Source organism: Microtus ochrogaster, linkage group LG4 (assembly GCF_000317375.1).
Source record: "Microtus ochrogaster isolate Prairie Vole_2 linkage group LG4, MicOch1.0, whole genome shotgun sequence".
Lineage (NCBI taxonomy): Eukaryota > Metazoa > Chordata > Mammalia > Rodentia > Cricetidae > Microtus > Microtus ochrogaster.
In genome coordinates this window covers 43,187,588-43,200,629 of record NC_022030.1, presented here as the reverse complement: position 1 = coordinate 43,200,629, position 13,042 = coordinate 43,187,588, and the positions used below count along the sequence as shown (strand labels likewise).

General features: G+C 38.8%; 1 protein-coding gene across 1 annotated transcript in view; it reads left to right on the top strand.

Moving 5' to 3' along the window:
- The window catches only part of Pth2r (parathyroid hormone 2 receptor), an 81,960-nt gene that overhangs the window by 27,516 nt on the left and 41,402 nt on the right, over positions 1-13,042 (top strand). The window contains exons 3-5 of the mRNA XM_005361457.2: positions 5,471-5,581; positions 5,695-5,810; positions 11,541-11,638. Of these exons, the coding sequence (XP_005361514.1) occupies positions 5,471-5,581; positions 5,695-5,810; positions 11,541-11,638 (325 nt within the window). The remainder of the gene's footprint in view (positions 1-5,470; positions 5,582-5,694; positions 5,811-11,540; positions 11,639-13,042) is intronic.

Genomic DNA, 13,042 nt, shown 5'->3' with positions numbered 1-13,042 from the left:
CTATTTGGTGTTCTGTATGCTTCTTGAACCTTCATAGGTATATCTTTCTTTAGGTTGGGAAAGTTTTCTTCTATAATTTTATTAAATATATTTTCTGGACCGTTTAGCTGCACTTCTCCTTCTTCTACTTCTATTATTCTTAGGTTTGGTCTTTTTATTGTGTCCCAGATTTCCTCAGTGTTTTGTGATGAGAGTATGTTGATTTTGCTGTTTTCTTTGATCAGTGCATTTATTTTCTCTATGGTATCTTCAGAATCTGAGATTCTTTCTTCTATCTCTTGTATTCAGTTGGTAATGCTTGTTTCTGTAGTCTCTATTCGTTTACCTAGATTTTCCATGTCCAGCCGGCCTTCTGTTTGTGTTTTCTTCCTTTCCTCCATTTCAGTTTTCAAGTCTTGAACTGTTTCCATTATCTGTTTGATTATTTTCCCTTGGTTTCCTAGGTTATCATTCACAGATTTACTCAATTCTTCAAACTTTCTGTTATTCTTCTCATCCATTTCATTAAGGGAGTTTTTCACCTCCAGTTTAAGGGCATCTATCACTTTCATAAAGTCAATTTTTTTCTACTTCTTCTTGATTAAGGTGTTCATGTCCTCCTGCTGTGAGGTCGCTGGGTTCTGGTGGTTTCATGTTGTTTTTCAGATTACTGGGTGAATTCTTGCATTGGCGCCTGCCCATCTCTTCCTCCGAATGCTCCCCTATGGATCTTCTTTTACAGGATCAGATTCCTTGCCCACTGATGTACCTTCCCAGGGATGGCTCTCCTGGTGCCGAGATCAGATCCGTGTTGGTTAGGTAGCTTGTAATCCAAGGGGCCTACTTTGATTGCTGCAGGCAGGCTATTGAGACAAAGGAACTACCGCCGCCTGGTTGCCCTCACCACTCAGTCCCAGTGCCCAAACAGGCTGAGCTGGGTGATGTTATGTGCCCGAAGAGGGGCAGGAGGCAGAAGGGGGGGGGGGCTTCTGGATGCAAGCTGGGTGGGATCAAGAAATTTTCATTTTAAATGATCTTAAGATTGAGAGACAGATATAAAAATATTTAGAAAAGGGTTATTATGCTTCATGCAACCACTGCAAAGCTATAGCAAAACTAAGGTAACCAAAATAAGCATTATAAAATATCAACAGCTATCAATTCTACATTTTAACTATATAGTATTCTTTTGTATTTCTGAAAAAAACTTGGGGCTGGTGAGATGGTTCAGAGGTTAAGAGCACTGGCTTCTTTTCCAGAGGGCCCGAGTTCAATTCCCAACGCCTACATGTCATGTTCCAAGGGCAAACCCCTTCTCACCTTCTTAGGCACTGTACACATGTGGTACAAATTCATACATACAGACAGACAGACACATATACACACAAAATTAAATAACTGAACATTTAGAAAATGTAATAAGAACATGAAAACTTCTAAATGTTTATCAAATGCAAATACAAATACCTAGTCATAAAATTACTGAGGATTTAAAATAAAAAAATGAAGGTTTCATTCCTTCTGTTTCTCCTGCCAAGTATGGTCTGACTTTTTTTTTGTGAGTAACACAAGAGCTAAAATGATAAAAGCTGGATTTTCTAAATTTTAGACCATTCTGTGTAAACAGGGCTGAACAAGCTTCAGTAATGATTAGCTTTGCTTGGGATATAGATGTGAGCCAGAGTTAGAATTCGTGGTGCTAATTTGTAAAAAGGAGCGTGCTGAGTCTTTGGTAATTACTTTTGTGCTGAAATTGGACTTGATGGCCAAGAAGACGTTAATTAAGAGATCCACATTGTATGTTTGAGGTCCAGGTTTCCAAGTCTTTATGACCTTTTGTGAATATTATCATTCTTATTATTAAAGAGACACCTGAGACATTAATATGTTCTATAATATACTGTTTTGAAGGCTGTTGGTTTTCTGAATTTTGGAGTGAGGTCTATGGCGGTATACATTGATGTGTCAGGTGGCATCTTGCAGAAACCAGAAAACTGTCCCTTTTAATACTGAGTAATTGTACAATGCACTAGCTCATACTTTTTAAATACTGAGTAGTTGTACAATGCACTAGCTCATAGATTTTTAAATTTGTATAAAGCCTTTAATTCATTGTGTGATGCATCCCCAGCATGCAATTTCCAGACAGGAAAACAGGACCATGCTTTTAGGTCCAGGTGGTGGTGTTTGTGAAGTACGTATTGATTGGACAGTAGTGTGAGCCTTCTGAAACAATAACAAATAACCGGAGATAAACAAGCTTACACGGAAAAAAGGCTTATTTTGGTGCACAGTTTTGGTTTTATTCCATAATTGATTTCCTCTGTAGCTTTGGGCCCATGGCAGGATAGCATGGCAGAAACACATTACAGAGCAAAGCTAATCAACTCCTGGAAAGAGGAAGGAAGCAGCCCTGGTCCTACCATCCCTTCCAGGGACCACTCCCAATCACCAGATGATGCGCCACGGGGGGACTCACACATTAAAGTTCCTTCCACCTCCCTATAGCACAAGGTGAGGCTAAACTTTTAACCCATGGGACTTAGTGGGGTGTTTAAGACCCAGACCTTAGCAATAGTCCAGATATGAGAAGACAACATGACTTATTAACAAGAAAGTAAATGGGTAGGAAGTTATATGGAATTCTAATGCACTGTAAAAGAATCTGATAAGTGAGATTGACTCACTAATCACGGGGAACAATGAGAAAAGCAAAGGACCACCATCGCATCCAGCAATGGCAACATCAGCAGCAAAAGTAGGTGCTTCAGGAAGAGAGGCAGATACAATGGTCCATCAGAAGCAAGAGGCAGTGGGATGCATTCCTGGGTTGCCTGTGGTGTGTGAAGTCAGGCTGAAACCGTGTGAGGGAAGGGAGATTGTTTCCAGGAAAACACCGTCTTCTGTGAGGAAGGTGTAGGTGAATGAAGACGCTTTTCTTTTCTTACTTTCTTCAGCAAGACACAAAACTTCAAATGTTTGTTTCTATGTGACAAGGTGACACGGAGAAGTTAATTCCAGGTTGAGGCTAAATTATTATCAGTATTTGTATGAGGTTTTAGTGAACTGACTTTCAAACCAAACAATTTGATGTGATGAGTGTTAGCTAGTCCTTGTGATAGCAGAAAAATGAGCCCTTAAGGATATCAAAGGCTTGCACATATTGTTATGTTCGTGAATGCTATGCTACATAGTCAAAAGGGCCCAAAGTTGTAGTTGTAGATGACTTAAGCTTCTTTATATTCAAATATGGAAGTTGTTCTGGGTTATTTGGGTTTATACAATATAATCATTTAGGTCTTAAAAATGGAAGAGGAAGGTGGCAGAATGAATTGAGTTGTGAGCAAAGACTAGCCAGAGGGGCTCAACATGCAAGAAGGATACAGTCTGCACTGCTGACTGTGAAGATGGAGGAAGGGGACAGTTATGCGAGCTGTCTTCACAAGTTGGACAAGTGCACTGCTAACAGCCAGAAAGAAACCAGTTCGACAGTGGAGGACTTGAACTCTGCCAACTCCTGAAATGAACAGGGAAATACATGTGTACCTTCAGAGTCTTCAGAAGGGAGCATAGCCCTGTCAGCTCTTGGTTATGGTCTTTGAGTTCATAAGCAAATGCCTTACTGAGTCAGAGTTCTGACCTCGTTTAAAACTGTGAAATTTGTCACAGAAAATGAATGCAGCACTCACGACAAGTGTCTTTACTGGGGAAGAGGGGGTGTGATGTGGCTGACAGGCTTTCTTCTTGGCAGTTCAGTATATGACCAAAGCAAAGGAGCCCCGATGAGCTCAGCACTGATAGTGAGCATTTGCTAAACTCTACTAAGTAGCAGGAGGCTGTGCCTGAGGCATGGCTAATGCACAAGACAAAACAGACCAAAGAGCTCCACTTGGGTTTCCTCAGTCCTGCGACTAAGAAAACAATAGGAAAAACCCTCCACATATTACTGGGAGGTGACGAGGCCTATGGAGAATGACAGTAGGGGAAGTGGGAGGGGTGAACTGGGATGCAGTTTTAGATTGAGAATGTTCACTCAGAAGTTGACATTTGAGAAAAAGTCTGGAGGATGCCAGGGAGTGAGCACTGAGGTGGTCAGAGGAAATGACACTGAAACCCAAAAAGAGCCAGCTGAGCTGTACCTGGACAAGCCAGTGACAGATCCTGAGGGTCTTCAGACCCGGCCAGGAAGTAGACTGTGGCTCAGAGTGAGCTGGGGCAGGGGGCTGTGGGGGATTTGGGAGCTGGTGTGGTAAGAATAAGTGTGAGTGTTCCATTTGTGTTTGCATTGGGTGAGAAAACACCCAAACACACAGCTGGTAACAGGAAGTAGCTTTACTTGCTGAACAGGTTAGCAAGGACAAGAGAAAATAAGCGTTCATCATGCGCTTGTGGCTTGTGGCCTAGACTTGGTAATGTTCTGGGATGTTTGGACGCTGTCCTGCAGATCTACCATTTCCCAGATGGTCAAACCCCCAGAAAGTTTCCTACAGTGAGACACACAGTGCAGGGAACACACAACATGTTGTGGGAACTTCACAAGTCTGAGAAGGACTTGAACACATCCTATTCTAGCTAGGCTTCCTGTTTATCAGAACGTTGCATTGCTCTCCACAGCTAACCAGGAGCAGGACGAGTATAGTGGTGGGGAGAGCTGTAGGAAACTGTCCTGGAGAGAGGCTGGGCCGTGAGGAGAGAAAGAGGAAGAGGAAGAGGAAAAAATGGAGGGAATACGCAGTAAGAATGACCTGCTCAAAACTCATCTAGTAACTCTAGATAGAGCTGTGATGAACTTGGAAGTTGTAATAATGAAGAAACTGCATTTGTCTTGAAAAGTGTGGAGGGGTTAGTGAGATGGCTCAGTGGTTAAGAGCACTGACTGCTCTTCCAATGGACCTGGGTTCAATTCGCACATAGCAGTTTGTAACTGTCTGTAACTCTAGTTCCAGGGGATCTGACACCCTGGCAGAGACATCCATGCAGGCAAAATACCAATCCACATGAAATAAAAATAAATAAATTATTAAAAAATAAAAATAAAAAGAGACAAATGTAGAGCTATGACAGCTGTGTCTGAGGTGAGCATGAGATTCATAGTTATTAGTAAAAAGAACCCAAGTCTTGAATCACTTTTGTGTATCATGTTCTTCAACAGCAGTTTTTTAAAATCTAAGGTAAATTTTGTAGCTACTACTAGGTAGGACAGTTGGCAGAAATATGCTACCAAGGCTTCTTATACTTTAACTGTTCTTACTTTTACAGCGAATATACTGGTATGGTTTAGATACTTTAATTTAACAGATCAGATTCCTGCTAATATGCCCATGATGAGACAATTGGGGGCATTTGCCTCTCATCTCTTCCGGTTTAGTTTCCAAACTTAGCAGTTTGTTTTACATTTTATCCCAGGCAGGGGCTGAGCTGAAGTTTTCTGTGTTGAAAGCATTAGTTCAATATTGTTTTCTTGTCTTTCTTTATTTTCGTTTCTTATCAGAAGGCAATTGCTTCCCAGAATGGGATGGACTTATTTGTTGGCCTAGAGGAACAGTGGGGAAAATATCAGCTGTGCCATGCCCTCCTTATATTTATGACTTCAATCATAAAGGTATTGAACTTTTTTGAGATGATTGATTGCAACCAGGCATTTGTTCTCTTCTTTGATGTTTAATAACAGACTTGTGGGGAACTGTGATCTCAGCGTCTTTCATATCTTTCCAGGAGTTGCTTTCCGGCACTGTACCCCCAACGGAACGTGGGATTTCATTCATAGCTCAAATAAAACATGGGCTAATTATTCAGACTGCTTTCTGCAGCCAGATACCAGCATAGGAAAGGTAATGACATTTCTATGTTTTTGAATCCCCGAGGGAATGAAGAAAATGTTTTTGCACAATTTTTGCTTGTCAGCCATTATATACAAAATCCTTTTTATTCAATGACACGATCAGATGCGGCTGAACTTTTCTCTTTTCTCCTGTTTTCCTTACACTAGAGTTGTCTGGCACACACACACACACACACACACACACACACACACACACACACACACAATTTATTTTATTACATTGTTATATTATTCTATATTATATACAAATATATATATATTATATGTACAAATAGGTAGTGAGCAACATGATTCATGATTCATTCTTAATTACTTTTGAATGCCAAATCTCATCCCACTATGTTTCTGAAGGATGTTTTCATCTTAGTGAATGGCATATTTAGTGTGTTCTATCTCAGAAGATGACATTTGATGATTTCATTTTAAGTGACGAATCGGAGCGATAGCATTATATTGAGCAAGGTTCGGTGTATAGGTCTTTATGAGTCAGCTGTGAACCAGGGAAAGAGTGTGGACCCAGGAGATGGTTTGCTGATGGCAGGGTTGAGGCCTAAACTCTGGGGTCCCAGTTACCTATTAGAGTGGTGTGGTGCTGTAACCATGTGTAATTGTGAGAAAGTTATATCCAGTGGCTTAAAACTCAGAGTAAAATTCCAGTCACACAGCCCTGTTGAGCAAAAGTGTGTGGTGACACATGATCATGCAGCTAGAAATGAGTGTAGCAAGTTGGTGTACCAGAGCTGTTACGAAGACCATAGAACAGGCCATACAATGGTGGCTCTGTCTGGAGGGTGGACTGTAGGAGGAAAGGTGGTGTTTTGAAAGCAAATGGCCCCCAAAGAGAGTAGTGGCAGTATTAGGAGGTGTGGCTTTGTTGGAGGAAGTGCGTCACTGTGAAGGCGGGCTTTGAGGTCTCACACATGCTCAAACCACACCCACTGGGACAGTTCACTTCCTGTTGCTTTTGAATCAAGATGTAAGGACTCTCAGCTCCAGCACTGTGTCTGCTTGCCTGCTGCCTTGCTTCCTGACATGATGATAATGGACTAACCCTCTGAGCTGTAAGCAAGCCACCTCAGTTAAATGTTTTCCTTTAAAAGAGTGGCCGTGGTCATGATGTCTCCTCAGAGCAATAGAAACCCTGACATGGGAAGTGTTTGAGATGAAGTTTTCTTAGTCTATTCTGTGAAAATAGAGCTTCCTTCCTTCTTTTTTTGTGACTAAGTTTCACCACCTCAGTGTGCTCTTTGATATTTTTCAACCTTTAGTTTTGTACCTCCAGGTTGAAACTCTAAACAGACAATGTGAGATTGCTATGCACTTTACAAGGCAACTCATTGAACACTGAGGTGATTACTATGAGATGCTGCAAAATCATTTCAGTCTTTGACAGAAAAAAAGCACTCACTGATAACTAAATGTGATTTTAAAATGCCATTAAAATGTGGGTATGAAAAATAAGGAAGTTAACACTCACTGCCAAGTTGTGTGCTTGGTGTTGATCTTTCTTTGTGTATAAAAACCTGACAAACGCCCATCTTTCACAGTGTTTATGGGGCCATTCATCAACATGGCTTTATTTACACAGAACTTTAATTTTCAACCATTCGTCCTGATTACAGTATATTTTAAGAAGTATAATCATCAAGGATGGCTAATAAACCCAGGAGTTTAAGTCCTGAGGTTGGTGTTGAGTTGCATCCCCAGACACTCATCCACTTTGTTCATTGAGGTTGGGTCTCTCAGTCAAACCTAGAGCTCGTCCATATGGTGAATCACACTAGTCAGTTTTCTCTGGGAATCTCCTGACTTCTGAGGCTGGAATTACAGATGGCTCCTATATCCACTGACATTTATGTGGGCTTCTGGGAATCCAAACTCTGGCTCTTATGCATATATAAAACATTATATAATATTACATATATTAGTATATCTATTATTATCTAATAATAATAATATCTATTATAATATAATGGTCTATCTATCATCTATCTAGTATTTCATATGAAAATTATTTGGAAGGTTACTAAGAGGTAAAGAATCTTGTGAGTATTAAGTAATTTTATTTTCTCAGTATAAAAAACGCAAAGGATTGTTCTAGGGAGAAGGCTCAGTGGATAAACTGCTTAGTTCATGAAGATATACTACAGATCTCTAGCACCCATGGAAAACAGCAGGATGTGTCTGTAACTCAAGGGCAGTGTGTTGGAGACAAGCAGATTCTTTGTGCTTGCTGGTCAAACCATTGTAGCCAAAATGGTGAACTCTAGGTTCAGTGAGAGATTGTCTCAAAAATTTGCACACATGAAATTTCCAAAGAACAAACTTAATTAACAAAAGAATAATTAAAGTTAATTGCTTGGAAACATGGAGAATGCAAGAAGACCCCCAACACTGACCTCTGACATCTGTGCACATGTGGATGAGCTAACCCCATTAGAACTTGATATGTCAGAGTAGCATTTATAGAAAGTTTCATGTAAGCTCTCTCTTATCTAATAGATATATGCAAATTAGAATACAACTATTAATTTATGTTAAACGTCTCTAAGGGCTTTCATGAGTGTAGTTTCCTTGTTATAACTGGGAGGTTCGATCTCACAGTAGATTTCCTGGTCTCCTGGTTTATAAAATCTTTCTGCCCTGTCTACCATGTTTCTTAAGCTTCAGCTGTAGGAGTCGTGTTGTAGCTTTGTTACCTGAGGAAAACATGGCTGCCTAAATAAGATTTGTCTTTTTATAGAACTAGATGAAACTATTCTAAAAGTTGTGTAGCCTCACAAAAGGACACAGATAGTCTTAAATATTTTGAGTGATGACAAACCTAGAATATTCATTCTTCAACTTTAAAATGTGTCACAAAACTTAGTAACCATGGCGTGGCATAAAAACAGACCTATGGAATGAATAGAGAAGTTAGAAGTGAATCCACGTATTCATGGCCAAGTTTGAGAAAGGAACCTGAAAACACACACTGGGGAAAAGACCGCCTTTTCAATAAATGATGTTGGGATGCTGCCTATCACTATGCTGAAGAGTTCAAGGACTGTTATTTCATGTACAAAAGTAAAGTCTAATGATATCACTGTAATTTCCAGAATTGTAAAACTAATAGAAGAGCATATGGGGGGGGGACTTCACCAAATTCATCTGGGTTTTGGATGTGGTCTCCAAAACCATAGACAACAGCAATAGATACAAAAGGGATCCATCCAACCAGGGAAATAATCTGCAGAACAGAGACAACCCACAGAGCAGGAGTGCCTACACGAGAGCCATAAGGGAATGTATCCATACAGACATGGTACAGCAGACCTCTAGTTCTATCATATGGCAGGTAAGGATTGTGAGTTCAAAGCCAGCCTGGCCTATGTTGTGAGGATATATCAAGATACATACAGAAAAGGACAACTCCATATAAAGAAATAAAGCAATTATTTCACAGGCTAAGGATGTAAATAGACATTTCTCAAAGGATAACAAACAACAGCCAACAGACATGAAAACATAGTTAACATTACTAATCAGAAAAATGTAAATGATTTATCATTAGAAAACATAAATTAAAACTACAACAATAGATATCCTGCATCTATTCAAACAATTATTACCAAAATGACAAAAAGAAAAATATCAAGAGCTTAGGAGAGGGGACCCAAAGTCAGATGGTGGTGGAACACGCTTTTAATCCCAGCACTCGGGAGGCAGAGGCAGGCAAATTTCTGTGAGTTTGAGGCCAACCTGGTCTACAAGAGCTAGTTCCAGGATAGGCTCCAATGTTACAGGGAAACCCTGCCTCAAAAAAACCAATAAATAAATAAATGAATGAATGAATAAGAAAGGAAGAAGAAAGAAAGGAAGGAAGAAAGGAAGGAAGGAAGGAAGGAAGGAAGGAAAGAAGGAAGGGGACCCTTTTATATCATTCATTGGTGGGAGTGCAAATCAATACAGCCATTGTGGAAACAAGTATTGTGGTTCTTTAAAATGGTTAAAAATCGAATGTTATGTTATCCAGAAGTCCCACTACTGGGTTCATATTCGAAAAAAATACAATCCGAATATTGGAAAGACTTTTACTTACTCATGTTCCTTGTAGCATTATTTGACTGTCAAGCTACAGAGCATCCTCAGAGTTGCTAGGAAACAAAAACTGTCAGAGTTAATATGAGAAATACCCACATCCCACCAAGCTGAATTTTAAATATACCATTCTTAAGCAACAGATAAGCTATCTTTCAAACACTTGATCAAATCAACTTTTATAGAATACTCAATAATTCAAAAGTCACATTTTTTTAGAGCACACACAAAGTTTCATCAAGATAGAATTTACACCAGTCTAAATAATCTCTCCATAAGTGCCTTGACTGAAATTCTAAATATGGTCTCCTACCATAAAATGATTAATTAAAATTAAAATAGTATGTACATAAACAATTCATAAACAGTTGAAAATTACATGACTGAGCAACGTTCAAACTGAATAAATAAAAGTCTAAAGTACCATATATTATGTAAAATGCCAAATGTGAACCTAGAAAGTTATAATGTTGATCTCAGAATATGAGATCATTGAAAATTTGAAGTTATTCAATGTAGGAGTACAGCTTCTACACTCAGTGGGGGTAATGTCATACCTAAAACAAACACTGAATATAATATACAAAATAATAAAGTAGAACATTACAGTTGTTCAAACAACATATAATTTAGAAAGAATTTTTAGATAAAAAATAACAACAGAAAAGATATTGTATAAAATATACTCAAAATACACAAATAAACTGATTGAATCTGTTAAAATATGATCCAACTATATACTATTGATAAAGAACTCACTCAAATATAATAATGTAAATATGATATGAACACACCATGGATACTACTCAGCAACTAAGAAAAAAATCAAATTAGTGATAGATATGACAACTTGGATGGATCTCAAGGACTCTTCAGTAAATCTTTTAATGTCTCAGTTGGTTTGCATATGACCATGAAAAGAAAATTGTGTGGTAGAAAGCAGATTCAAAGTTGCCAGGTGTTTGGATGCTGGGGAAGAAGGGGGTAGACATGGCCACATATGAACAATGTAGTAAATCTTTGCACTGCTGGATGGCTTCTGTGTCTTGATTTCAATGGTAGTCATGAAAATTTTCATGTGTGATACAATTACTCAGATATATTGGTCAGTACACTGCAAAAATGTAGATTCTTGTTTTGCATATCTTAGTATAATTATGTTACATGTAACCTCTATACATAGAGGATACCTGGAATAACACTGCTTATTCAATTTTCTATATTCTGTGATTCTATTATTTTAAATGAAGAAACTTATCAGGAAATAAAGTGTAAATACATGTAACACTATAGAAGATTATAAAAGCTGTCTCAAAAGAGCACACATTTTCTAATTTCTAAGTCTAAGAACAGTCTGGAAGAATATGAAGCGTGTGAACAGAGAAAGCTAATTTGTGGTGACTAACATCAGGATAGTAGTTGTGTGTAGGTGGACAGTGGGTGGTTTTTACTAGCAAGGGGCACAAATGAACTTGGTGTGTCAAAACCTGTCAAGCAGCTTGTTTTAGACTTGTCTATTTTATAGCATGAAAATTACAGCCCATAAAAGCTAGAGAGAACCAGACACAATATTCCAGAAATAATGTAATTGTTTTGAATCATTTTCTTTTGCATATGTTGACTCTCTTTTCCTCTACAGCAAGAGTTCTTTGAAAGCCTCTATGTCCTGTATACTGTTGGCTACTCTATCTCTTTTGGCTCCTTGGCTGTGGCCATTCTAATCATTGGCTACTTCAGGTGAGTAGTTCCCAGTTAGTTTTCTCCTAGAAGAAATGTTCTAATGTCTTCATGTAAAAGACATCTAATACTTACAATCTGTGTTCTCTATCCTTTTTTTATTGAAATTTAATTTTTTTTTGAGATAGGGTCTGAGTGGCCTCAGATTCACTGTGTGGCTAATTGTCTTAACTGGGTTTTTTTTTTTTTATGGCTGTGAAGAGACACCATGACCACAATAGCTTTTATAAAGGAAACATTTAATTGGGATGACTTGCTTATGCTTTCAGAGGTTCTGTCTGTTATCATGACAACAGGGAGTAGGCAGATGTGGTGTTGGAGCTGAGAGAGCGACATTTTCCAGGCAATAGGAAGTCAACTGAAAGTCACACTGAGGGAAGCATGAGCCAAAGGCATCCCAAAGCCCACCCCGCCCCCCACAGTGACACATTTCATCCAACAAGACCACGGCGTCCTAATAGTACTGCTTCCATTGGGGGCCATTTTCTTTCTAATCACCACACGAATAATGATCTATCTGATCTTGATCCTCTTGCCTCCACTTATACAGCACTGGGATTGCAGTCTAAATATTTTAGATGATTTATATGGTCATAGGGATTGACTTTAGTGTCATGAATGCTAGGCAGACACTCAACCAACTGAGCTACATCCCATTCCAATTCCTCTCTTTGGCTAACATATTATTATTAATTACATATTAATAATAATATTAATGAAATTATTAATGAAACATTGTTAATTGTCTCTGACAATTCATTTTTATGTTTTCTGAAATCTGAAGGCATCAAGTGTATGAAGTCTTAAGGCTAATAAATTTCTAGCTCAGTATATTTGTTTGCAGAGTGGTTGCTATTGTACACAATTTAACAAAAATTTTCATTCACAGTGGAGTATCTCATTTTCCCAAAATTATTTTGGTACTATTGGACAAAAGTATGTTCTAAATTATTTTATATCAACACATAAAACAGTACTACATTTGTGACCAATAAAATTCTATATAATTTAAGTTGACACAAAATTGTGACCAACAAAATTGAACTACAGCAGAGAACAGCATGTTGTATTACCATACACATGGTTGTGAGTTCAAGGAGTTGATGGAAGAAGTGGTAGATGGGCTATAAGTGCCCCAAGGTAGTACACAGTGATTTACACAATGCCAACCAGTGTGTAGTGGTTTTGTAGGATAGAAAATGGAGAAGGAAAGTCTCCTACTGAGACCTCAAGTGATACCTAAATATAGGATGTAAGAAAGATCAGACAGGGTAGGACTAATCGAATCCACGTTTGAGTCAAAAAATCTTGTTGCCGGGTGGTGGTGGCACACGCCTTTAATCCCAGCACTCGGGAGGCAGAGGCAGGCGGATCTCTGTGAGTTCGAGACCAGCCTGGTCTACA